The sequence below is a fragment of the Panthera onca genome, chromosome D3, assembly GCF_046562875.1.
Source record: "Panthera onca isolate mPanOnc1 chromosome D3, mPanOnc1 haplotype 2, whole genome shotgun sequence".
Taxonomy (NCBI): domain Eukaryota; kingdom Metazoa; phylum Chordata; class Mammalia; order Carnivora; family Felidae; genus Panthera; species Panthera onca.
This window is the reverse complement of record NC_138350.1, coordinates 42,477,465-42,504,452: the sequence shown is the minus strand read 5'-3', so window position 1 is coordinate 42,504,452 and position 26,988 is coordinate 42,477,465. Positions and strand designations below refer to the sequence as shown.

The following is a 26,988-nucleotide window of genomic DNA, read 5'->3' as shown; positions in this document are numbered from 1 at the left end:
ATGGAGTCTACTTAAAAAAAAAAAAAAATCTGCCCGGGCACAAAAATCTAGGTATCAAATATTCATTCTCAGTTATCATTTGTAATTATTATTTGTATATATTGATTAAAGTAACAAATATACATATCTATGACCATTAAAATATAAAATAGGGGTACGTAGGTGGCTCAGTCAATTGAATGTCTGACTCTTGATTTTGGCTCAGGTCATGAACCCAGGGTCATGCGATGTGGGGTTGAGTCCTGCATTGGGCTCTGTGCTGACAGTGGCGCCTGCCTGAGATTCTCTTCTCTCTCTCCCTTTACCCTCTATATAATTATATATATTATAAATATTTAGCAATATTTAACAGAAATAGATCTCTTAATGAGAAGGAAGAGCTTTCCCCCCAATAAGTTAATGTATCCATTGATACAGTTCTTTCCTAGAGTAAGATAGGATTCAGCACCCATACTATCCCTATTTTTTATTTTTATAGATAAAAGTGCTAGGAAACATACTGGCCTAAATGCAGTGGGGGTTGGAATGTTCCTTCTCTCAAGGAGGTCTTGCCTGGTGGTAGGACCTAAAGTAGTTCCTCTGTACAATTATCATGATGAGTGCTGAGTAATGAATAGGATTGTTGAATCACTGTATTGTATACCTAAACCTAATATAACATGGTATGTTAACTATACTGGAATTAAAATTAAAACTAAAACTAATTAAATAAAGTAATTTCTCTGTACCTGCAGTAGCCCTTTACTGAGTTATGCCATCATCATATCATGATGATCGTTCATTTATGGAGCAGCCACTGGGAAAGGAACCATTCTCTATTATCATCAAACCAGGATCCTCCAAGTACCACAGTGGAAAAGGAATCTCCACACAGGCAGGGGAGCCTATGCTCTTTACCTTGAGATTCTCTTTGTGGTATAACTGATATTCGGCTAGAATAATAAACTCAGCTCAAACTGACAAAAGGAAACTAAACACAGAGGATAACATACAACTGGAAAATCTAGGCTATTTCCTGCCTGGGATCCGCCCCGCGGTTGGAAATGTGTGGAGACACTTTTCAGTTGGGGTGAGGTTGAAGGAATACGTACGTTTAGTTGGCTTTCCACAGGCACGCTAAAGCCCTGCAGTATGCTGGACGATCCTGCCCAGTGAAGAACTCTGCAGTTCTGGCCCACCCAGAACATGCTTCCACATGGCATCTTAGCTTCTTATACCCAGGACAATGCTCAAGCTGAACAGACAACATGGGTCCCCATTCCCTTCTGAAGTCTGTTTTCTGAGTTAAGGTTTTCTGACCCAGCATGTCTCCTCCCAAATGACCACCAAAAAGAATGCCCACTGCATCTGGTGCTACCCGCCCTGTCCAAATAGTACAACACAATACAGGAGGGCTATCATTCCTAATAGGAGACCGATGACTCTTTAAAACTATTACTATGCTGGGGTTGGGGACACCTGGGTGGCTCAGTCGGTTAAGTGTCCTACTCTTGATTTCAGCTCAGGTCATGATCTCGGTTTGAAAGATGGAGCCCTGCATTGGGCTCCATGCTGACAGCTGAGAGCCTGCTTGGGATTCTCTCGCTCTCTGTCTCTCAAAATAAATAAATAAACATTTTTTTTTTTTTCAAATATCGCATGGGATGGGGTGGGGAATGTGCTGTAGGAGGGGAAAATGAATCTATGCAGACCTAGGAAAGGCCAGCCTAGTACTGTGATGGATGAAATAGATTTAAAATATCTGCTGTTCTGTAACCCAATGCATTTCTGTTTATTGTGGCCTTTGTGAGCACTCATAAAACCAAACGGCAAGAACAGAGACTTTCCAGCTAGAAGTCTTGTGAAATGTTCCCTGAAGCACTTCTTAGTCTGTTCATAGTATTATCCTCCTTCCAATTAACCCAAATGGCCAGGTATTTTTTAAATTGTCTTTGAGATTTGATTTATTCTTTATAGGCTTTGTGCCACAAAAAGGGATGCAAGATTGTTTTCACTGAGCGGATTAGGCAGAGCTGCACATGAAAGATATTCACCTCTTGCTAGAACTTGTGTTTCAATTACAAAAATTTTAACCTTGAGTTTGAGAGGCATATGTTAGCAGAAAGATGTGAGAATCTTGCACAGCCAATACATTTGAGATAACCTGGGGAGAAAAAAAAAAGAAAAAAAGTTGACTTTATTGAATGGAAAGAAATAGTGTTTGGTATGTTTCATTCAGTGCCAACATCTTACTCTTCATAACCCCAGATCCAGCAACAAAAAATACATTCAGCATCTACTATGTGCTAAAAAAAAAACAGTTGTTGATTCAAAAGACTGCTTGTTGAAATTAGTCAGAGAAAGACAAATATCATATGACTTCACTCGTATGAGGACTTTAAGAGACAAAACAGATGAACATAAGGGAATGGGAACAAAAATAACATAAAAACAGGGAGGGGGACAAAAATATAGGAGACTTAAATATGGAGAACAAACAGAGAATTACTGGAGGGGTTATGGGAGGGGGGATTGGCTAAATGGGTAAGGGGCATTAAGGAATCTACTCCTGAAATCATTGTTGCACTATATGCTGACTAACCTGGATGTAAATTAAATAAATAAATAAATAATTTTTTTTAAAGACTGCTTATTGCATGTCCATGTATTAGTACATTTTATTTTTTTTAAAGATTTTCTTTTTAAGTAATTTCCACACCCAACATGGGGCTGTAACCAACAACCCTAAGATCAAGAGTCCCATCCATGGTCTGCTGACTGAGCCAGCCAGGCACCCCTCCTACATTTTAAACTAATTATCAAATTGCTCTTACCCAACAGTGTTTACATTAGAAACATTTCACAGTAAGTGAAATTTTGCTGTTAAAAACTTGAGAATGGCTGGCTGTCATTAATCAAGTAAAAAAATGGGCCTATTCCACTTCCTCCAGCTACTGGCCTTCGGTGAGGATAGGGAAAAACGGGAAGGCACAGCGCCTGACAGCCTGGTCAAATAACAGGGTTTTGTTTGTTTTTGATTTCATGAATACGTGAGGACTGTTCCAGGCTCCTCTTAGTATTAAATGGCGCGGTGGGGGCTCCTGGGTGGCTCAGTCGGTTGGGTGACTGACTTCACCTCGGATCACGATCTCACGGTTCGTGGGTTCGAGTCCCGCATCCGGCTCTGTGCTGACAGATCAGAGCCTGGAGCCTGCTTCCGATTCTGTGTCTCCTTCTCTCTGCACCTCCCCTGCTCGTGCTCAGTCTCTCTCTGACTCTCAAAAATTAAATAAATGTTAATTTAAAAAATTTTTTTTAATAAAAATAAATGGCGCGGTGAACGCGAAACTTTCTAACCAGAGTGGCCTTTTTCAGCCAACGCACCAAGATCCAGGACTTAGGTTGTTAACATTTAAAGGCGCTAAACACCACAGCTTCAGGTTTCTGGCACGTTTCCCGGAGCGCGCGCTCCGGGCAACTTGTGGCTCTGCGCGCCGTTGGGACGCCGGGAGCCCCGGGGTCGGCCAACGTCACGAGGCAGGAAGGGGCGGAGTCACCGCAGCGGCGGCGGGAAAAAAAGCGCGCAGAACGGTCTGGACCTACTAGCCAGTCGTGCGCTGCTCGCCGCTGTCCGCGCCCTAGACCCCGCAGCCTGCGCCCGCGCCATGCCCGCTCCCGGCTCCGAGCTGCAGCGCCCGCCGGCGCAGCCCGCCGAGCAGAAGCGGGGCGCCGAACCGCAGCCGCAGCCGCAGTCGCAGCCGCAGCCGCCACCCCACGGGGAGCTGCAGTACCTGGGGCAGGTGGAGCACATCCTGCGCTGCGGGTTCCAGAAGGATGACCGCACCGGCACCGGCACGCTGTCGGTGTTCGGCATGCAGGCGCGCTACAGCCTGAGAGGTGACCGCTGCGCGCGCCGGGCGAGTGGGCGTGCGCACGGGTGGGCTCCGAGCGGCCTCTGGAGGAGCGCCCGGGAGAGGCTGGGTCCCGCCACGAGCCTTTAGTCCTAACCTCGGTCCTGTGAGCTCGTTAACCCCCGTGCTTTGCTGACGCCAAAACTGAGGTTTGGGTTGGAGAAATGATTTGCGTAAAGTCACGCGCACGGGAGTGACAGAATTGGGAGGTAAAACCACGTCCTTTGGCGCCAAGGCCTGCGCATTCCGGTCACGCTCTCTGCCCCAGAGCGGACACGGGCTGGTAGTACTGACCTCATACCAGAAAATGGGAGAGGATTTGCCTGGGCTTGACCACGGACTTGGCTTAGAGGTTGCCCTTTTTGACTCCTCTTTTGTACCCTCCCCGCCCCCACCCCCTGTGTTGGCCCTTTGGTTTTGCAGTTTTAAAAAATTGGAGCGAAGGAATATGGGCGGGTCAAAGGCGGCCAGAGGAGAGACTGAATACAGAAGCTGGGCGGGAACTTGTGGTTCCTGACCATTTTTCCGGTCTGGTCGTAACGAACCAGCTTTCCTCTTAAACGTTGAAACAGGGAAGCGAAGAGTTCGGGTAGAAGAAGTTCTTATTCCTGTTTCCTTCAAAACAGGATGGCCCCTGGGAAGTGTCTCTTGGGGGTTGTTAGAGTCAGGCTTTCAGGGGACAAAGGGGTGGGGTGGGGGTGGGCACAAGACAGGTATCCTTGACACAGGTATGGAGATGGTTTTAAGTAGGGAGACCTATTAGTGAAGCACTGTGGTGGGCAGGGGAGGACCCACACTTAACCCCACACCCATTTTAGAGACTGGAAAATACCCAGGCAGCAGTGGCTGATCTGCCTTACAGAGGAATCCACCCTCCTGCCGCTCCGCACAGTGGCCTCCAGTGAGCCAAAGACCTAGCTTTTACTCCAGCCCTTCTGCAAGTTCCTTCAGCTTCCTCCTGTACTTAAAATGGAGGAAATCATGCTCAGTAGGCAGTACTGATAAAAGTACTTGAAAAAAAATCTGTCCTTTTTACATGTATAGCAACTATACAACTGATAAGGTGAACTGAATAGGTACCACGTTTAGAGATAAGCTTTTATATTTTGATCTGTTGCTTGATGCAAGCTTGTATATTCCCTCCTGGTGCCTATAAAATGGTGATCTTAAGGATGCCTCAAGCAAGGTTGTTTTGTCATGCATATTAAGTGTTTAAACAGTTATTATTTTTGGTACACTTAAATAATAGAGGTTAATTTGCTTTGCAGATAATTAATAACTATTCTTTAGCTTTGGCCAGTGTGATATCTACTGTCTCCTGGAACTGAGTAAGTTTTCCCTGGCAGGATAATCACGGAATAGCCCTGGGAGCCTTCAGCCTTTGTCCTAGGGCACATTTTGTGTGTTGTCTTCACACTTCTGTGAAGGATTCACACTAGCTGGCAAGTGGATGTAGTTCTTTCCCTGTCCACATGGGCATCCTGCCTGGTCAGTGTTCCATCTCAGTGTGGAATTCCTGTGGTGGTCAAGGGATTCAGGAGGGCAGTCTCCTCTGAATTGGGTCACTGACTTCGCTGTATCCTGTGAGCTCCACCCTGGTCTGGAGCTCACGTGACTAGAGTCAAAGTTCCCTGCTTGCTCCTGTGGTCACTCAAAGGCCTGTGTCCTGGGGCAGTTTTCCTCTGCAGAAAAAGTTGGATGGTGTCTTCTGTTTTCCCATCTTGAAATTATCTGGCAAACTGTTTTTCAGATGAATTTCCTCTACTGACAACCAAGCGTGTATTCTGGAAGGGTGTTTTGGAGGAGTTGCTGTGGTTTATCAAGGTAAAGAAGCTGCTGCTATTGGGAATCAACAGTCTGTTCTCAACCCAGCACCAGCGAGATCCTTTAAAAAGTCAGATCATGTCATTCTTCACCTATAGCCCTTAGTGGCTCCCATTTCACACAGTAAGACCCAGGGGCCCCTGTCCCAGCTCTGGCTTCAGCTGGCTTGCTGCTCACTCTGCTCCACCCACCTGGCCTCCTTACTAAACTTTGAGCACATCAGAACATTGCCACCTAGGGCTCTGGAACTTGCCAGTCCTGTTCCCTGGAGCCTTCCCCTACATGCAGCATGACTCAATCCCTCACCTCCTTCAAGTCTCTTGCTTGGTGGGCCTTCCCATCTAAGACTGATTATCCCCCCTCCCTCCCTGACATACACACACCCTCTCCTACCCTCCTTTGTTTTCTCTGCAGAGAAACGTCATCAGCTGATGTATGATGTGTGTCCTCCCCTGTCCCCCCTGGAAGGGGGAAAGTAGACAACAAATGAACAAGTAAAATGTATTAGAAGCTCCATGAGGGCAGAGAATTTGTTTTTTCCTGTTCACTTTTTATCCCCTGGGCCTAGAACATAGCCTGCCATATAGTAGATACTCAACATAGATTGATCACTGAATATGGATCCCAACCATGTTCTCATATTTGTATAAGCTAGAATGATCTCTTGAGTAACAAGCTATACCTCTTCTAAAGAGCCAGGTAGGTACCTTGGATAAGGGCTAAGGTGCTGTGATGATGGACAGCTTCCTCTTGCTCTGTCTCCTGGTCCAGACTGGTAATATTCTGGCCAGTGCTGGTTAGAGGGTGCCGGAGGAGATGGGCTCAGTTCTGGGCTGTGTAGAAACCGGGATCCCTTCTACAGAGCACTCTGTGTGGCTTGTATGATCTTGGGCCAAACCAAACTCAAGACTTCCTACTGCATTTTAGAAAGGGTTTAGAATTCGGTCCAATCCAGTCTTCCTTAGTTCCATGTTCTTTTTTTTAATTTTTTTAATTTTTTTTTAACATTTATTTATTTTTGAGAGACAGAGCACAAGCGGGGAAGGGGCAGACACACACACACACATACACACAGAATCCAAAGCAGGCTCCAGGCTCTGAGCTGTCAGCACAGAGCCTGATGCAGGGCTCGAACCCACGAAGTGTGAGATCATGACCTCTGAGCCGAGGTCAGATGCTTAACCGACTGAGCCACCCAGGGGCCCTGCTTAGTTCTATATTCTTGAGGTATTTTCTTCCGTGTTGTCTTCTCTCAGCTGACAGTGAGTGTCTAGTTCCAGGCACATCATCAGAAATCTCAGAAGATGACATTTATAAACCATCTAGTGCCCAGTCTGAATGGATATAAAAGGGAGACATTTGAAGCAATATGGGAAAGATAGAAAAATGACATGTTGGAGGTGGAAAAAGTATAAACAAAAACAGAAGGGAGGAAACGAGATGCTCAGAAATAAAATGCAGTCACTTGTTTTAATTTAGCTTGAATTCAGGATTCTAAGAACCCTTTACCAGGAACGTGTCAGGCTCCCCTCTGATAGAGTTGCTCCCTGGGTGACCGGATGAAACACAGGAGTCAGAATGAACCTGCACTGCTGCTGGCATCCGTGGGCAGGATGGAGAGACGGGGTCTGTGCTGAAGTTAGGATCTGTGGTGCACTGAGCACTTTGTGTCCTCTACCCTCACACTACTGTGTGTGGGGAATACTGAGCTCTTCTGTGGATGGAGATAGCAAGGCCAGGGGGTCAGGGAGCTGTCAGAGAAGGGTCGTGGAGGGCAGGCACAGAGCCCCGGTGTGTGTGTGTGGCACCACAGCCTTGCTTGTCCCCATTACAGCATGTCCTACCCAGAGGCCGTTGAGATCTGTCTGTGACCTGGAGGCACAATCAGGACATAGGTTAGGATGATATGGGCCACATCTGATGAGATTAAATATAAGAAATAAACATGGGCTCGTACTTGGGAAAAAACAAAACACCACCTTAACTGCAGATACAGGTTGGAGTAAACATAACTCGACAGTGGCACATATAATGTGGATGATAGATTTGCAAGAAAAGCTGATACCGATTACACCAATTAGTGAAATAGCCTATGTACCAACCAGGTCTAAGATACACTGAACAGACTGCAGGTGAGGCATTAAGTGCATTTTGGGGGATCACACTTAGACACACATTTTGTTAAAAAGCACAAAACTGTTAGGCGAGGTGGGAATAATGAAAGGATTTGGAGGTGTTTAATCTAGAACATTTAGTTGAGAAGAATAGGAGAAAAGATTTGAAAGGGTAATAATTCCAAGAATCACCTGTCCTGGAAGTGATTCCAGAAAACTGCCCTAGAGGCCCTCAAAAAGTCAGCTGGGACTGGCCTTTAAAGATGGGATGTCCAGCTGTGCAGGACGTGTGAGTGCCTGTCCCTGGTGTGTTAGCACAGGTCAGAGGCCTAATTGGTGGGAAGCTCTTGGGCTATCAACTCCTTATGGCTCAGTTCACTTGGATGCCTTCTCTGTTGTCCTGTCTCTTCCAGGGATCTACAAACGCTAAGGAACTGTCATCCAAGGGAGTGAAAATCTGGGATGCCAATGGGTCCCGAAACTTCTTGGACAGCCTAGGATTCTCCAACAGAGAAGAAGGGGATTTAGGCCCAGTTTATGGCTTTCAGTGGAGGCATTTTGGGGCAGAATACAAAGATAAGGATTCAGGTGAGAAAACAGAGCAAAGCCTTAATTTCCTGAGCATCTGGTATAGCATGAGTTTGCTCCATTGTTTCTAGTGAAGTTGGGGTTGTAAGAAGCCAGTCTGGGGAGCTGATGTATATAGAACTTTGACCTTGTAAGAGGCTGTTTCAGATTCAGGTAGATCCCACTCTTGGTTGTTAGTTTGTATTGGGTGCTTGGTACTTTCTGTAGCTTGTTTCGCTAGCAGATATTGGTCTGCTGGTTGGTCAGTTGGTTGCTGTGTTGGGGAAGAAGGTAGGAGTTCATCTGGGGGACAAAAAGAACAAGGATCGCCTTGTGGTGGCTTGATCTCCCTTTTTGATACTGAGCCACCCAGCACCCTTTAGGTGGAGCTTATGTAATAGCATTTGTTGGGTTACCCTCTTCTCCCTGCCCTCCTGGGGTGGACAAGAAGATGAAACATCTTACTCCTGGATGGTGACCTTCCTCAGTCATTTGGTGGCACCACCTGCCCCAGTCCTTTGACCCTTCCTGTCCTGCTTGTCCATAGGCCAGGCGTTGAAAAAGCAAATGCCTACCTCCTCAGGGTGCGTGCGTGTGTGTGTACACATACATAGGAAGTAATAGTTTGCTAGCTGGACAGAAACCATTGACAGCACCTGTAGATTTGTGTAAGTACCACAACCAAAATCTAGAACTGTGCCATCATGGTGCATCTTTTTTTTTTTTAATCTTTTATTTATTTTTGAGAGAGAGTAAGTGAGCAGGGGAAGGAACAGAGAGAGGGAGACACAGAATCCAAAGCAGGCTCCAGGCTCTGAGCTGTCAGCACAGAGCCCAATGTGGAGCTCGAACTCACTAACCGTGAGATCATAACCTGAGCCAGAGTCAGAAGCTCAACCAACGGAGCCACCTAGGCGCCCCTTTTTAATCTTTGTTACTACTTTTTCTGAAGCTGTGATTGTGACAGAACTTTCTTCTCTCCAAAATTAAGAGCTGCTAGACCAGAACGTAGTCTAACACCAATAAGTGGAAGTTTAACCAGAGTGAATATAAAGCTCCACATTCCTCAGACTTCTCAGCTTCCAGTTCCATTTCAGGAAGAAGGCAAGGAATTAAAGTCCAGAGACCAGAAATGGGAGAAAAGTACAAGGTGGTCTAATAGTTAAAGAGGTTTCCTGATGTTTATGGATCAGCAGGGGTTTGGCTGCTAAATTTTAATTTTAGATGTAAATAATGCTAGATCACAGAGAGGAATCCACCCATAGTCTTTTGTTAGTATGTTCCACAGCAGCAAAGTGTGACAAGAATGGTTGATGGCTATAGAGACAGTCTGTGGGACCACTGGAAGAAACTGATTGCTGGGATTGGAGAAGGTTAGGAAGGGGAGGGGTTGCACCATGACAGACCGAATATTTAAAAGACTCTTTCATAGAAAAGAAAATAGACTTTGTTATGGCTCCAGAGAATAGACCTAGGAGCCCTGAACTCAACATCACCCCACGAGAGCTGAGCAATTTGTAGAGTGGATTAGATACCTTGTAGTGTGGCCACAGGGGGGCTGTGGTAGGACAGTGGTGGATGGCCTCTAAGGTCATCTCATAAGATCCTGTGATTGATATGTGGACATGTCTTCTCTTTTTTGACGATTCTACAGATTATTCAGGTCAAGGAGTAGACCAACTGCAAAAGGTGATTGACACAATCAAAACCAACCCCAGTGACAGAAGAATCATCCTGTGTGGTTGGAATCCAAAAGGTTGGAAGCATCCCAATTATTGTCTTGTGTCCTAACTGTAACATTAGCACAAAGGGAAGCCATGTAGAGGCTACCGAGAGGAGGCTGGATCCTGGGAACCACCACCCCCAGCTGCATGGCCGATATGACCCTGGGCAGGTCACACTTGGCCCCATTTTCACTTTCAGATGATGGGGTTGGATGCAGATGATTTTAATGTGTGTATTTATACTTATTCTTACTCCAAAGAGGGCTTTAAATTACCTATAAAAATACACCAAGGATTTTAACAGTTTAAATTGGGGCAGATGAAGTTTCATGTCCCTGCCACCTGGCTGTTAACATTTTAACAGTTGTATTATAAAATTAAACTGACCAAGATGTAACAAATATTACCCAGAGTCAAATATTTGCTTTTATAATAGAGACTTTGAATACAGGAGGGTGTGCCTGAGATGCACACCTGTGGTCCTTGTAAATGAATGAATTCCTCCTGTACTTGTAGTTTGGTGCCATGAAGGTAGCACAAGTAATTTCAGCTTGGATCAAAGAGTGTTGCTTCAGTTGTAAATGGACATCTGCAGAAGTCTTCTGTTGATGGATGGGTCACCGTAGGTGTTGTTCCATCCTCAGGATTGGAATGGTCTGCTCTTGACATAGGGGGAGGTGTGGGTCATGGTGGGGGGTCACTGGCCCAGTGGCTTTTTCTCATGATCTCCCCCATGTGAGTTGTCTTCTGTTTCTCTCCTGTTTTACTCTGTGTATAGCTGCATTCTTTAAAACCACCAACTCCTCATTTTTCTTTGTGCTGGCTCCTCAGATCTTCCTCTGATGGCCCTACCTCCGTGCCATGCTCTTTGCCAGTTCTACGTGGTGAACGGTGAACTGTCCTGCCAGTTGTACCAGAGGTCAGGAGACATGGGCCTGGGTGTGCCCTTCAACATCGCCAGCTACTCCCTGCTCACCTACATGATCGCACACATCACAGGCCTGAAGGTGAGCTGCTCTCTGGAAGGAATGATTGCTACCAGCCTAAAGCATTGAGCTCTTAGATTCTTCAACGTGGAAAAATTAATTGCAGAGTATTCAGTGTCTGATTACTTTTAAAATGTGCTCTAGGTAATTAAGAAATGAACTTGCTCACCTTGCAGCCTCCCATGGAGCTTTCCTGTCTTTGTGGTCTGTATAAACAAGCAGGTTTATATAGTTTATAATATAAGACAACTCTTATGAATACCACCTTTTCTCAAAAGCTACACTGGCGAAATTCTTTTCTAAAAAGCCTTGGAATGTCTGCATAGTCTACATAATGTGCTTTCAAATGATGTGTTTTAAAGGAATTGAAACTAAAAACATTTACCATTTTGCTTGCTCCTGTGCGATTTAGCCAGGTGACTTCATACATACTTTGGGAGATGCACATATTTACCTGAATCACATTGAGCCGCTAAAAATGCAGGTAAGAATGATACCGGTCATGCTTTGGAGTTTGGTAACCTCTCTTGATAAAAGGCTGCCTTCTAGAACATCCCTCATATAACAGCCCTTCTGCTCTGTGCTGTGGCAGATAAGATGGCCTGTTCCAACTACAGGGCTTCAGCTTAGGGATGGTGGTGGGCAGGGACAAGGCGGACACATTTTAGCACCCACAGACACTTAACAGTGCTGGGAGGTACTAGATACCGGGACCAGAGAGGGAGAGCCCATATTTGGACCAGTGGGTTCGGGACCCTCCCAGAGGTAGCATTTTCAACTCATATTTTTACTTGAAGGAAAATTTAAATGCAGATGTTTTCCCATCATACGAAATACCATACTTAGGTATTAACTTTCAAAAGTCTGTTCAAATCCTGAGTTATAGCAGCCAACAAATGATTTTAAATGGCAATTAAAAAATGAGTGTCTAGGGGTACCTGGGTGGCTTGGTTGGCTGAGCATCTGACTTGATTTCGGCTCAGGTTGTAATCTCATGGTCATGGGATTGAGCCCTGAGTGGGGCTCTGCGCGGGGCATGGAGCCTGCTAGGGATTCTTCCTCTCTGCCCCTCTCCTGCATCCACACGTGCTCTAAGAAAATAAAATTAAATAAGTCTAATGCTTAATGATCCCCAAGAAAAAAAATTTTGAACCGAAACCCTTTTAGCCCCTTCCAGGTGAGATCCAGGTTTTGAAAGTTCCTCCTTTGAGGGAGTTTAGCTGCTTTTGTTTAGAGGGTAACTTCAGGGTTTACCCAGTTGCCTCTCTGGCTGTCTGCTCCAGTCTGGACAGAATAACGTGAGGTTGTAACCCGTGTGCCTGCCCTCAGTGCCACCATCTGTTCATGCCAGGAACACCAGCTTGCATCCCTTTCTGTTGTCAGATGTCACATCTTACATTGCCCTCACTGCCAAGGACAGTTGGGATAGGGATTTGGGGACTCCTACTCCCATACTGAGCACTATAACTTCTGAGTAGTTATGGATTTGAAAGTAAAAGATTGCATCCTGTCCTTAATAAATTTACCAAGAACAGCCAATTATGAGATGAGCCACAAGGCTCCACCCGATGTGATTCCACATAATATCCTTCAGTCCCCACTTGTGGGAGAGGATCAGTTATATTCCAGTAGTGCTGCATAAGCAGGGACAGGTGTCCATACTATTACAGTCCTATGAAATAATATTTTGTTGATAAAATACTGTGTACTTGTCTCAGAATTAAAGCAGCTTGCACTGATAATGGCAAAATAATGATTTCCTATTGTTTTTAGCTCCAGCGAGAACCAAGGCCTTTCCCAAAGCTCAGAATCCTTCGAAAAGTTGAGACAATTGATGACTTCAAGGCTGAAGACTTTCAGATTGAGGGGTACAATCCTCACCCCACTATTAAAATGGAAATGGCTGTTTAAAATGCTATTAAGAGAGATATCAGAAAGATACTGATTCTTGAGGGATTAGACTGAATGCCTGGATGAAAGGTATTTCACCCTAAAGAAAGAAAGAACTAGGTCAGAAGTCTATTGGTGACCGGCAGTTACACTTGATTAGCTTTTGAGAATGTTGCTACTGGCCAACAGTTCTCTTACTAACAAACGACCTTGAGTTTGGTTAACTCCCTGGGGATGTGTGAAACTGCCAAGATTAGGGATAAAGTAAGGAGAGTAAAAATTTATATGCTCTTAAAATGTGTACCTGCATTTCAATCCCACATTTTTATGAAGCTCAGTGCATTTCAATTACATGAAAACTATTCCCCCAGATTTGAGCAAGCTGAATAACACCAGCATGCATGATAATGTACAGTTGTAGTTAGGAACATTTAAAGTTACTTGCTTTATATATTGCTATAATAAAGGAGTGTTGTGCATTCATCTGGTGTTTTGTTTTTTAATTTTTTTTATTCTGTATTGCCATTCTGCTCACTGCTTGCCTAAAATAGATTTAACTGAACCCTCCTAAATAAACATATGCTGTATTCTCGTTTGGATCCTGCTTAGAGGGTTAGTATATTTTAGAAATGCTGACTAAACTGTATTTTGCCCTGTTTTTCTGCAGTTCATCTAATTCTGGCTGCATTTTATCATTAGCATTTAATGACCATTTAGGATAAAGGTTTACTTAAGGGTTATGGAAAAATAATACATGAAATGCCATTTTCATGCTCATTACTGCTGCCATAGTTTCAGTATCGTGTGAATCCTCTACTGATAGATTTAGACTGAGCAAGAATAGAAATGCTAAACCACTCCAGGGCTTATCTGTGAAATCCTTTTACCTTTGTTACACACCAGTTACCTTCGTGACACACACATGGCACTGCAGGACTATTTTTTTACCCTGCTAATTTCTGACAGATGTTAGATAGAATAAGGCATTGTTCCAACAATTAAATAACCTGCTGCTTATTTTCTTTTTTTTTTTTTTTTTTTAAATTTTTTTTTCAACGTTTTTTTTATTTATTTTTGGGACAGAGAGAGACAGAGCATGAACGGGGGAGGGGCAGAGAGAGAGGGAGACACAGAATCGGAAACAGGCTCCAGGCTCCGAGCCATCAGCCCAGAGCCTGATGCGGGGCTCGAACTCACAGACCGCGAGATCGTGACCTGGCTGAAGTCGGACGCTTAACCGACTACGCCACCCAGGCGTCCCCCTGCTGCTTATTTTCAAAGTGCAGTTTAATGTCTAGGTACCAGCACTTGATAGAAATTTTGTAAGAACATCTTTCTGGATTTTGAGTTAAATCTAAATTTGTTTAAGGATTAATAAGGAGAATATATGTTTATTTGCTAAAAGAATTAAGTAATAATGATGACTGAGCTGATTCCTGAGGTCAACAGGACTTTCAGCTGAATTTGTTTTGATTGCTAGGGTGATTTTTCCCCCGTTTTTGTAAAACCATACCCAAAAAGTTTTAAGCCTTTTTACTTGAAAAAGGAAAGAGTACTGGGGCTGAACATTTAATTATTTTGAGCAGCAAGAAGTTTCTTCCAGACTTCACCATCTGGATATTGGTGTTTCTTTACAGATTCCTCCTTCATTTCTGTTGAATAACCAGCACCCTATCAAAGACAAAAAATAGAGTAGTGTTAATTACCACCCAGAACAAAACTCACTTATGTATTTCTGCTGCCTGTAGAGATGCTGTTTTCAGATTGTTTGAAATGAGGAACACACTACTGGCTGCTTCTCAGGATTAAACTAATCACACTTCCTTTGACAATTCAATCTCTTGTTGGTGAAAACGAACCCCAATGTCTTGGACATGGTGAAGATTAATGGTCCAGATAACACAACCACAGTCTCAACGTTTCAGTTCACTAACCTCCAGGTGGTGCCATGTTTGTTTTTTGTTCTTTTGGTTGGTTTGTTTTTGCACAAGAAATGCATTTTAAGGTCTCAGCTGGTGTCGGGAAGAAAGGCCTGCATTAGAGAAGCCTTGTCGGAGCAGTTTCACCCTCAACTCCTGACCTTTGGGCCTTGGGAATTTGATATTGCTAACTAAGGAGCCATTTGTAATTTTTAGATACTGAAAATAAACTCTAAGGAGACAGAGCTTTGTGCTCCAGGGTCTAACCCACAAGAACAAGTCTACCAGGGGCTGGCAGTGCTTCCTCAGGGAGGCCTCTCTGGCCGAGCTCACCTTAGGAGGCATGTAGGAAGCCTTCTTGATCGTCACTGGATACCTGAAATGTTCATGCAGGTGGTCGACATATTCGCACATCCTAGGAGGAAGGAATCAGATTGGGGCAATAATGCCTTGCGTTAGATCATTTATGTGGTACTAACTGTCCAAGCAAAGGGGTGAGTACCACTAAAGAGGGTGGACTTGATCTGGCACAGGTTTCTATGCAAATCTTTCAACCTCTGCCTCAGGTCCTTCCCATGTGCAAAATAAAGTAATATGAGGGCTTGGTTGAAGTCTCCTCATGTGGGTACCAAAAGTCTCTTATAACTACGGATGGTCCCTGACTTAGGATGGTCTGACTTAAGATTTTTTGACTTCACGATGGTGCAAAAACCATACGTGTTCAGGAGAACTGTATTTCAAATTTTGAGTTTGGATCTTTTTCTGGGTTCGTGATGTGTGACACGATCCTCTCTCATGATGCTGGGCTATGGCACAGCAGACCCCAGTCAGCCACGCCATCATGAGGGTCAACAACCAGTATACTGACAACTGTTTGTACCCATACAACCTCTCTAACACTTTCAGCACAGTATTCAATAAACTGCATGAGCTATTCAACACTTCATTATAATACAGGCTTTGTGTCAGATGATTTTGTCCAACTTTAGGCTGATACAGGTGTTCTGAGCATGTTCAAGGTAAGCTAGCCTAATCTATGATGTTCAGTAGGTTAGGTGTATTAAATGCATTTTTAAATGTATTTTTAATGTTAATATTTATCAATAATTGATAACAATCTATTACTATATATTAGTAATCAATATGTTATGCTGGATTTGTCAGAATGTTAAGCCATCTTCAGCCAAGAAAGATCTGTAAAGGTTTTATGACTCCCATCAGTTTAGACTCTGTAAGTATCTGGGATTATTTGGGTGCCTTTAGCCAAAAGTTAGATGAATAGACTAAAGTCACCAAATGAGATCCCATCCAGCTACACACGATTTAGAAGAAGAGCACAGGTTTTACTACCAGACTGGTCTGTGTTCAGATTTGAGGTCAGCTACCTTCTAGTTTTGTGACTTGGGGCAAGTAACCTAACTCTGCCACCTTGCTTTAGCCACAGGTTAATGAACAGCCACGATAGCCAGCCCGTGTGCCCGGTGCTGGGAATTCACAAAGGACCTGGTGAGACAGGGCCTCATGGTTTCAGTGGACACAGAGACTAAGTTACTGACTAGAATATGCACTATGTGTAATCTATAAAGAACAGGCTACAGATGAAGAACGAGCCCCATGGGAGAGGATGTTCTGGCCTTGAAGGATGAGCAGGGAATGGGTGTTCCACACAGTCGTAAAGCAGGGGTGCTGAGCTGCGCCTGCGCCTTGCGGCTGCTCTGCATGCACAGCAGCATCCCGGCAGCGAGGTGTGCTTCAGGAGGGTGGCACCAGGCACTTCTGCCCACTCCTGGGTGGTCGCAGCGCACTGCTCTCGGGGCTCACCCTCCTCCTCTCGGCCCTCCAGATTGGCAGGACCTTTCAAAGTTGACCTCCCCTTGGTCCCACCCTCAGAACAGAAATGAGAGGGGCAAAAGCAGAATAGCCCAGGAATGTTCACTTCTTATCGAACAAAATATTTCAGACATAAAAGGCAGCATCTGTCTACTCACCACCTGACATGAGACAGGTACTATATCACTGAAGCCCAGTCTAAACCCTCACGGATCCCATTTCTCTCTCATGGTCCTGCATTTGGTGTTTACCGTTCCCATGCACGTTTTCTATGCTTCTGCCATATAAAGATCATCTCTAGTGATCTTTCGGCGATACCACATTTAATTCCAAGGGGAAAGAAATGCATAGTAAAGCCGTATGTGTGCAGATGATCGGAAGACTGTCTTAAAGTTCACCTGGGATGTGTTGAGAAACAAGATGGAACCAGATGCAGCCAGATTACAGAAGACTACAGCGTTGAGACCAGGAGATTGTACAGAAGCAGAGAATACACACATGATGAAAGCAAGGCTTTAAAAAGGAAGCTGTTCTGGTTTCCACCTGGTTGCAACCCCCACCCACCCACCCATCACATACTTAGAAAACAAAGGCAGCTACCAAAACCCCACCCCCATGAAAGGAAAAGAGCTCTGTCCACTGCTGGGGCTCCAGTTTAATTGCTGCATGTGAAGAAGAGGAAGCAAAACCAACTTGGCCTTTGAGTTATAGGATGTGGCAATGGACAGAGTTCTTAGCGCCTCTGGTCGCCAGAGCAGAATTTTAAAAGGTCTGGCCTGGACCGAGGGACACTACTGAAGCTAACTCCACGTTACTGACCTGTTTTTAAGGCTTGCAGAAACTGATATGAAGTCAAATATAATCAGGTGCTGTACCAATTCACAGAGGCCAACTCCACCAGCATGGGGGCAAACGGGAACTACAATAAAGACAGATTTCTACTTAATGCCAGGTAGGGTGGGGGTGGGGATGAAAGAGAACCTCCAGGTTTTCTCATTGCCCACAGGTGATTATGTCATTCATTAGTATACAGGGATGAAACTCCAGGATAAAAATCGTCAAAGAACCCTTGATTAAGCCGAAAAGAGTCCCTACGGAGGGCCCCATGAGTGTGTGGTGGGCAGGAAATGGAGGTTTGGTGCGCAGCTCCAGGGTGCCCTTACTTTCAAACTTTTTGGCCATCAGCAACACTGAGAGGTTTTCATTGACACTTCCCAGCCTGCAGCTGTCAATCTGGAGAAACTGCAGGGCTTTCGCTTGGAGAAGCTGCTTAAATATGACTCTATTGTGGCACTGGAAATAGAATTAAAATAAAACCAACAGAATGGGGCACCTGGGTGGCTCAGTCGTTGAGCGTCCGACTTCAGCTCAGGTCATGATCTTGCGGTTCGTGAGTCTGAGCCCCACATCAGGCTCACTGTGGTCAGCCTGTCAGCGCACAGCCTGTTTCGGACCCTCTGTCCCCTTTCTCTGCCCTTCCACCGCTTGCACTCCCTCCAAAATAAATAAACATTAAAAAAAACAAAACTTTAAAATAAAACTAATTAGAAGAGTCAGCTTTGGCCATTAGGGTATCTACACCTGGCAATGCGCCAATTCCAAGTCACTCCTCAGCGGCCTCTGGAAGCCTGGACTGTATCTAGTCTTTGTTTTCACCTGAGTGAAGCAAGCCCTGATAATACAAGCCAGGGACCTCGCTGCTCACTGCTTTATAAATCCGTTAGTGGAATGGTCACACCACGGTCATGCTAAAGTCACATCAGCTTGACATCTAGTAAGGAAATGCTGTCATAGTGACTGGCAAATGGGAAGTGAAGCAAACATCAGGATGAAATATGGTGATGGCGATGAGCAGGGGGTTTGGACGACAAAAAACACGGCTAAACAGCATTGCTCCTTTTGCTGGGAAAACTGAGAATCTGTTCCTTCACACTGCTCTGCTCGTGGGTGGACTGCCGCAGGTTTTGGCAGGCATTTGTGCTTCATTTTATAAGCACAAAGAATGAACGCAATGATGTTTACTCCGTTTGGAAGCTGGCTTTCTTAAAACCATACAGTGCATCTTATGCCCTTGCATGAGCAGCTTTAAATTGCCGCCTTGTGAATTTTGATTAGATACTTTGAAGAAGATAAATGGCCTTAGTCATACAAATTGTGGGAAAAGAGACAAACTTTTGACTGTATCTGACTCCAGGCTCTACTGGACGTGCTGTAAAATATTCAGAAATTTCCCCATTTCTGAAATTAAAACTCCCCAACTCGGGGGCACCTGGGTGGCTCAGTTGATTAAGTGTCTGACTCTTGATTTTGGCTCAGGTCATGATCTCATGGTCGTGGGATCCAGCCCCACATCAAGCCCTGTGCTGAGCATGGAGCCTGGTTGGGTTCCTCTCTCTCTCTCTGTCTCTCTCTCTGCCCCTCCCCGACTCATGTTCGCTCCAAGTAAACAAGCATTAAAAAAAAAAAAAAAAAGAAAAAGAAAGCTTCCAAACTCAAAATAACACAGGTGATGTAACCTAATGTATGCCAGTGTCCTCAGTGGCTGGCCAGTGTGTACTGTCCCCAAGGAGATGTCATTTACCTGCTCTCCTGTGGCGACACCAATTCCTAGTGGGACCAATGCCTGTAAAATATAAGGCAACTTGATGTTATTTTCCTAAACCTTTAAACTGAAACTCCCAATGTTTAAAAATATTTACAGTTGTTTAACTACTTAGAGCTGAAGAAGGAAATGTCCCTGCTGTGGAGCCGTGTGAAGTTTAAGGAATGGCAGAAGGTGGTCAAGGGGATGATGTATGCACACAAGAGGGACTGTGTGTGCCTACAGAGGATACAGTCAGCACTAGTTCATATGCTGCCGTTAGTTCCCTTCCCAGCTACAGTTCTGCAGATTCTCCCAACCCCCCTCTTCAGTAGTTGTTCTAGAGCCCTCTCCCTTCAAGCTCAGCAAGCGGTCTTAGATCCACTTTACAGGTCAGGGTGAGCTCATTCCTAACCTGGTGAAATGCTCACTTGGCAAGTGCTGGAGTCTTCTTAGCGTAGCACTGCTCTCTCAGTCCTACTGCCTGAAGCTACCTCACTTCCCTCCACTTGGGCTCCAGGCTGCTCTCCCCTGCCCCCACTGGGATTGCGAGGCCATAGGTACTCTCCTCAGGTATCAGTGGCACCAATAGCTAACATTGAGCTCTTACTAGCGTGGTGTGCTCTCAACTGTGTGGTGCTGTGTGAAACCGTGACTGAAATGACTGCTCATCACAGCCCACTGGGACAGGAATCATCATCACCCCCATTTCACAGAGGCAAAACAGGTTCAGGGCTAGCAACTGTTCCCAGATGACAAAGCTAGAAAGGGGTAGAGCCCAGGCTTGAACTCCAGGCCCGCTCCAGAGCCAGGGCAGACATATGAACCACTAGACAGAACCACTCCTCTACAGAAAAGCCCTAGGGGCACCTGGGTAGCTCAATCGGTTGAGTGTCCAACTCTTGGTTTCGGCTCAGGTCATGATCCCAGGGTTGTGGGATTGAACCCCGCATTCGACTCCATGCTGACTATAGGGCCTGCTTGAGATTCTCTCTCCACTGCTTGCATTCTCTCTCTCTCTAATAAATAGATAACCTTTCATTTATGAGCCAGGTATCCCCAATCCTGCTAGCTGTCCCGCCTCTAATGGAATATGTGGACATGGATGATTCATGGAAAACCAGAAGCCTCGGCCTCCTCGTTTCCAGGTCAAAAGTTAGAGCAGATGGTCGCTGAGGCACCTTCTAGCTTCCTTGTTTATGCTTTCGGGAACTTCTAATTTAAATGTTCTCGGTTCTTTATCTCAAAACAAAAAAAAACAGAGTGGGGAAAAGTAGTAGAGGAGGGGGAAAGTCATTCACTCTACCATTTTAAAGAATATGTTTCTGACACTAAATAGGTACCAATGTTTATTTCTTCCTTTTAATCATTTCCTGAACCTGCTCTATTCTAGCTGCCCTCTCCCTTCACCACCTGGCCTCCTAGGTTACTGGGAAAGCCTCCTAGCTCTGCTCTCTGCCTCCAGTTTCTTTCTGTCTGTTCCACACCTGCCCTGTACCCCGTGTCTCAATCCATCCTACATGTTTTTTCCCAGTGAAATCTTCCTTAATCCTATTCTCTCCTTCAAGACACTATGGTGGCTCACTGTGTTGGGCCACATCTTCTGCACAGACGGACCTGCTGTCTGGCCCCATGGACCCATCTTCCCCACAGCCCCTGTGCTGGGGATCTCCAGGGCCTGCTGTTTCTGTGGCTTCCCCGGCCTTGGTCTGTCTGCGCCCACTTCATGGGATGCCTCCTGAGTGGATGGCCTTCCCCATGTAAACAAGACCTCAGATGGCTGAAACCCAGAAGAGCTTCTGAGGAGACCCTCCAGGTGGGCAGCGAGTCCCTGTGTAGGCAAGCGGGCAGCACTAGGGCATGGCTACCCCCATAAGAACCCTGAGGCAAACGTCTTGTTTCTCGAACCATGGCCTGTCACTGGACTCCTCCTCAGCTTTCAGTTCTGTTTAAATCAACACAGTCACCCCACGACTGCTGCTCACGTCTCCCCCACCTGCAGTACAGCTTTCCTCAGGGTCAGCTCTTGTCTTACCTCCACAAGGCCACTCCACCATCCCAGCCCACGCCTGTCTCTCCCTTCAGTGACCTTCTTTCTACTGTCCTCAGTGCTCAGGGCCCCACCCAGCATGCCCCCATGTCTTACCTTCTTCTCTCCAGCTAGGCTGTGAAAGTGGGGAGAGTGGGAGGGCATCCCTCAAACACAGACTTCTGTGGAGTGTCCCACATAAGAAGCTCATATGTTCATTTACTGAGAGAAATGGAGCAGAATGGCTCCAGTAGGACCTATGACTTCATGTAGGACACACTGAGGTATCTTTCCCAGAACTTGGAACTGACTGTCCTCACAGTGACAATTTTCAGATTAGGGGAGAGTATAGCAATGCAAAGTCACACCAGGGGAAAAAAATCTCCCTGGCAGGCAGGAATGGACTGTAAAGCAAGCGAACCTACGAACCCAATGTTGGGGAGGAAGGGTTATCAGAGGAAAACGTAAAAGGGGAGTAGGGGTGAGTGCTGACCGGGGCTGGGCAGGCAGGCACTGCCAGGGGAGGGGTGAGGCTTAAGACTCAACATGCCTGGTGCCAGAAGCAGGCACATCCATGCACTGTGGGGAGATGCGCGGGGCCACACTGGACTGACACCGTCTCATATTTAAATCGCACCACCAGTTCCTGTCCTGATTTTTCACTCACCCAACAGCCTCTGGTTTAATGTGGCTCCTCGTGGAGCTTGCTCTGGTCAGAGGATACAAAACTCTAGTGCTCCCAGAAGTTGGGAGTTCTCCTTATAAATTAACTACCTGGCATTCTGGCTTTATATATATCCGTGCTGGACACCTGCCTAAAGGGAGACACCCCCTGAGAGAAAGGATGTTCTCAGATGCTCTGACATATCAGGGTGTCCCTAAACCCAAGAGGAAGGGAAGCCAGGTGGATCGGTGCAGGAAATGTGTTGGTGCGAGGGCTCCAGGTAGCCTTCTCCTGGGCAGGCCTGACCTAGGCATTAGCTAAGTAAACCTTGTATTTTGAGTCCACCAGAGGAATCTGCACTTTTGTTTCGTTCTGGGGGAGTAAAATATTTTAGTATCAGTCAGATTTCTATATTTACAAAGTCTGGAGCCATGTCTATTAACCTTTGGTTTGTTGGCAGCCTTTCAACTTTTAGCAATGTACTGTCTCTAAAATATGTAAAAATGTAAAAGGGAAGAAGCAACGGGATTTTGGGATCTGTCAGACCAAACCCACAAACAAAAATACATGGCAGTAGTGACAGAGGCACGAGCGGCTTTTCTACCTTGGAAATGGTGGCATGTCCCAGAATGTCATCAGGGGAGGTGGGTTCTTCAATCCACAGTGGCTTGAACTCAGCCAGCTTTGACATCCACTCTATTGCCTCGGGCACATCCCAGCGCTGGTTGGCATCCATCATCTGCAGAGAGAGAGAGAGGGAGAGAGAGAGATCTTTCACCATGAGGTCTGCCTGGTACTGACTTGTGACAGGACTGCAGCTCTGAGGGAGGAAATGCTGTCACTCAGTGCCACCAACTGCTGAGCAAGACTTCCAGAGGGAGCCTGACATCTCCTCTGTGGAGGATCAGCATGCAGCCGTTACAAAAGGAGCCAAAGAACAGCCACCAAGACAGGCACTGTAGTTCTAGATGCGTCTTCTAGAGGAAATGCAACTCACAGAGCCACTGTGATGTCTGGAAGTGTCCTGGGCTAGGCTCAGGAGAAGTGCTTGCTGGCCCTGGAGCTCTGGCCCAATCTGCATTTAGGGCTTGGAAGTACACCTGTCTTGCAGTATTCATTGTTCTGGAAACTACTTTATCACATTCTGAGTCATTCATCGTCAATTCTAAATTTGTTCACTAGTCATTTATTGACTATTGCCAACTATAAGTCTGGCACAATAATAAATAACCCAAACTCTACCATTTATGAAGCACCTACTCAACTGGGTATTTTATGACGCAGTTCATATTAACTCAGTTTACAGAAAAGAAAACTGACATGCAGAGAAGTTAAGGAACTTGCCAAGAACAATTAGCCACGTAAATAGCTAGTTCAGATCCAGGCCTCTTTAACTCCCAGGCCCTGGCTCTCTGCATGTGGAGATCCTGCCTGGAAGTCAGGTGCTGGGTATGCAGAGACTAAGACAGGGCCTCCCCAACCCTGACATTATCACGCTTTGAGAAGACAGACACGGAGGTGGGTATCTCTAGTAGAAAGTGCTGAGTGGTAAGAGTTTCCACAGGGGGCACTATGAAAACCAGATGATAGGACACCTAGAATCAATTGTACCACAAATTACTTGGAGAAGGATGGCCCCTTAAAAGTAGCATTAACTCATGTATAAATAGTGATACTTCTTATCCTAGGTCAAGGACCCAATTCCTATTTTAGTTAACTTAGGAAACATGCCTCCCAAACTCCACAAAAACATCCTGTGACTTTATAAAAATATTTTACATGTAATAAGAAATCTCTTATAAAAATAGTCAGGAATGACTGATCCTTACATTTATCTCAGCAAAGTCTGGCATCTCTTCAACATTGGCTCCCTGAGACTGGCCGACCTGATGGACCAGGCGGGACGTATTTTTTCGGGGGAGTCAAAGAATGGCACACTGGGGCTCCAAGGGGAGACCTGCTTGCTCAGGCGCTTCTGTGCCAGCAAGCAGGAATAATCCCTAAGCCTGATCTTACGCGAGCAGTTCTGCAGAACAGACATTTTAAACTATCAGCTCACACAAATCTGTACTTCCTCTCTCACTCAGCTTTAAAATTCCCAGTGTTCTTTGGGACACCTGGGTGGCTCAATTGCGTAAGCATCTGACTTTGGGTCAGGTCATCATCTCATGGTTCAAGTCCCACATCTGGCTCTGTGCTGATGGTGTGGAGCCTGCTTGGGATTCTCCCTCTCTCCCTCTTTCTCTGCCCCTTCAGCATGCTCTCTCTCTGTTTCAAAATAAATAAACTCTAAAAAATAAAATAAAATTCCCAACAGTCCTTAATCCTTGCTTGAAATGAGTTGCATTTTGGCCCAAGACACAGGCTTCACGCAAGGCTTCTCAACGGTAGGGGAGGACATTTACCAACGTCTTCTCAGGTCCAATCATGTTTCTGATGAGTCGGCACCTACGGATGTCATCCTGGAGATCAGCACCCACTTTTACCTTAAACCTGTAAAATAAATGCGGTTTGGTAGTTTGGATGTGTCCTGACGTGACAAAGACACGTGGATTTTCTGCAGAAGCAGCCGCCTCTGTCAATAATTCACAGGTCATATCTTCTAATAACCTTTTGCCCTTTCCTGGTCAGTCCCAGACAAGTCACTTGAAAATAATCTGGCAAATGTATCAGGGCAATAAGGCTAAACCACCTGCTGACCCAAAGTCTAAGAACTAGGAGAGCAGTCAGATTTTTAATAACACTGAGTTTTTACTGTGCCATGACAAGGAATTAAGAACAAAAGCCAGAATTGGAATTAAAGAGAAGTGCCTGTCACATCCTGAACGTAAAGAGTATGATTGATAGGGGTGCCTGGGTGGCTCAGTCGGTTAAGCATCCGTCTTTGGCTTAGGTCATGATCTCACAGTTTGAGGGTTCGAGCCCTGCATCCAGCTCTGTGCTGACAGCTCACAGCCTGGAGCCTGCCTCAGATTCTGTGTTTCCCTCTCTCTCTGCCCCTACCCTGCTTGCACGTGCTCTCTCAAAAATAAACATTAAAAAAAATTAAAAAAAAAAAAAGAGTATGACTGATAAAATACCTCCAGCTGTGCAGAGGTTTATACAAGGGCTTCATCCTGAATCAATGCAGTGAAAGGTCAGCCTTCCCTAGGTATGCAGAAAGAGGGAAGGTGCCGGCACTTCCTGAGCGCCTGCTATGACTCCCATTGTGCTGATCCTTTTCAGATACCGCAACTTTGAGGAGAATCACGAGTTAATATTATTCCCATTTTATAGAGAAAGAAAATAAGGTTCAGACAGGTTGGGCCATTTGCCCATTATCACACAGCAAGTACCTGTAGGGGATGAGGGGAAAAGGCAAGAGGCTGATTCCAAATCCATCATATCCCAAGCCTCTTTCCAATGCTTCATGCTGCCTTGTTCAAATTCTCACTTTCCAACCCTTCATTTAGCTGAGGAGTTAACAAGAATTCAGTGCCTCCCAAACTTTAGCGTGCACACAAGTCACCCTTTGACATGGGATCTTGTTAAAATGCAGATTCCTGAGCAGCTCGTCTGGGAAGAGGCTGGACTGCCATTTCTGACAAGCTCTCAGGAAATGCTGATGCTCCTGCTCCAGACCACACTGGCAGCAGCAGGGGGCCTGTGGCCAGACTGAGAGTCACGCAGGGAGCCCAGGAACCTATTACAGAATGTGCCACTGTGCGCTAAACTGGTAGACTCATGGTGACCACATCACGAGATGATGGTCCCTCTATGTCCTGCATTATGTTAGGTTTTGGGACCACTGACAGCCACAATGTATCCAGAGGAAAACCCTAGGATGCCCAGGGGTCCATATCTGCCCAGCAGAGACAAGCAGAGAAGTGCCAACAGTTGGTCTGGAGAGAAGCAGCCTGGGGAGGAGAAGGGCCACCACTCCAGGGGAAGAGGAGACGGTTGGAGACTCTGCAGAGAACTGGAACCAGTAGCTGGAAGTTACAAGAAAGTGAAGGACTCGATACATTTTGGGACTCTTTCTAACACACGGAGCCCTCAAACAATGCAAAAGCTCCTTGCAAGTTAGGCTCACTGCCTCTGCAGGTTTTCAAGTGGAAGCTGAGTCAATGCTTATTACTGATAGCAAAAGAGTGGACTTCTCGGGCGCCTGGGTGGCTCAGTGGGTTGAGCATCCAGGTCTTGGTTTCAGCCCAGGTCATGGTCTCACATTTCGTGGATTCAAGCTCCATATCAGGCTCTGTGTTGATGGTACAGAGTGTGCTTAGGATTCTCTCTCTCCCTCCCCCCTCTCAAAATAAATAAGTAAACTTAACAAAAAATTTTTTTTTCAAGAGTTGATTTCTATTCTGGACTGGTGTTTGAAATTGATGATCTCCAAGGTCTGTTTCTCCAAGGTCTTAGGGTTGTAATTAGGACTCACATCTCATCTTTGGAGAAAGCCTGGTCTACAGTGAGACTTCTGCTATGTATCCTCCATGTGAGACTGCTCCTGGACGAATCTGGGCCACCCTGGTGCCTTTTGTTCCTGGCCCATCATGCTGCTAACTGGGGCAGTGAAGCTTGTTACCACGCAAACAAGTTACCTGGTCCAGCCGTCCTGCAGGGCCTCGGTGCAGAGCTGCGGGGAGAGGAGCACAGCCAGCATCACACACCGCAGAGCTCCCCTTGGTCTAATGAGGACCCCAGTTGTCCCTGATCTGGTTTCATATGCACTTACGGCAGCAGCGGGAACCGGAGGAACAGCTATGTGTTGATGCATTAAGAGCACAGTTTAGCCAACAGACCATAACTCTTTGTACCCATAGGATGACTTTCTTTCCTCATCTCTATGGGAACAATGTCTTTAATTGTTCACACTCCTCAAAGGGCAATGGAGCATTGATATCCCTCTTGTTAAAGCTAGGATATCCTGCAGCATCCAGAGAACTAATGGATGTGAGGGTAACAAACAGAAGCTAGTCTTTCTCTCA

General features: G+C 45.7%; 2 protein-coding genes across 2 annotated transcripts in view; one reads left to right on the top strand and one right to left on the bottom strand.

Annotated features, from left to right (window-relative positions):
- Positions 1-3,535: 3,535 nt before the first annotated feature.
- TYMS (thymidylate synthetase) lies at positions 3,536-13,478 on the top strand. The gene is made up of 7 exons (XM_060613387.3): positions 3,536-3,876; positions 5,641-5,714; positions 8,242-8,416; positions 10,050-10,151; positions 10,951-11,126; positions 11,518-11,589; positions 12,879-13,478. Exons 1-7 carry the CDS (start codon positions 3,645-3,647, stop codon positions 13,014-13,016), a joined length of 969 nt encoding a protein of 322 aa, XP_060469370.1. The 5' UTR covers positions 3,536-3,644; the 3' UTR covers positions 13,017-13,478.
- An 892-nt stretch (positions 13,479-14,370) lies between these two features.
- Positions 14,371-26,988, bottom strand: part of ENOSF1 (enolase superfamily member 1) — a 29,436-nt gene continuing 16,818 nt past the window's right edge. Inside the window, exons 9-16 of the mRNA XM_060613385.2 lie at positions 26,602-26,636; positions 24,424-24,511; positions 22,623-22,757; positions 19,326-19,367; positions 17,908-18,037; positions 17,564-17,663; positions 15,248-15,329; positions 14,371-14,666 (exon numbers count right to left, since the gene is read on the bottom strand). Coding sequence (XP_060469368.1) covers positions 14,565-14,666; positions 15,248-15,329; positions 17,564-17,663; positions 17,908-18,037; positions 19,326-19,367; positions 22,623-22,757; positions 24,424-24,511; positions 26,602-26,636 — 714 coding nt within the window. The 3' untranslated portion in view covers positions 14,371-14,564. The remainder of the gene's footprint in view (positions 14,667-15,247; positions 15,330-17,563; positions 17,664-17,907; positions 18,038-19,325; positions 19,368-22,622; positions 22,758-24,423; positions 24,512-26,601; positions 26,637-26,988) is intronic.

Coding starts and splice junctions, on each gene's coding strand:
- TYMS (XM_060613387.3), top strand. CDS start 3,645: ATGCCCGCTCCCGGCTCCGAGCTGCAGCGCCCGCCGGCGCAGCCCGCC. Junction 8,417..10,049: donor ATACAAAGATAAGGATTCAG/GTGAGAAAACAG, acceptor ACGATTCTACAG/ATTATTCAGGTCAAGGAGTA. Junction 11,590..12,878: donor TTGAGCCGCTAAAAATGCAG/GTAAGAATGATA, acceptor TATTGTTTTTAG/CTCCAGCGAGAACCAAGGCC.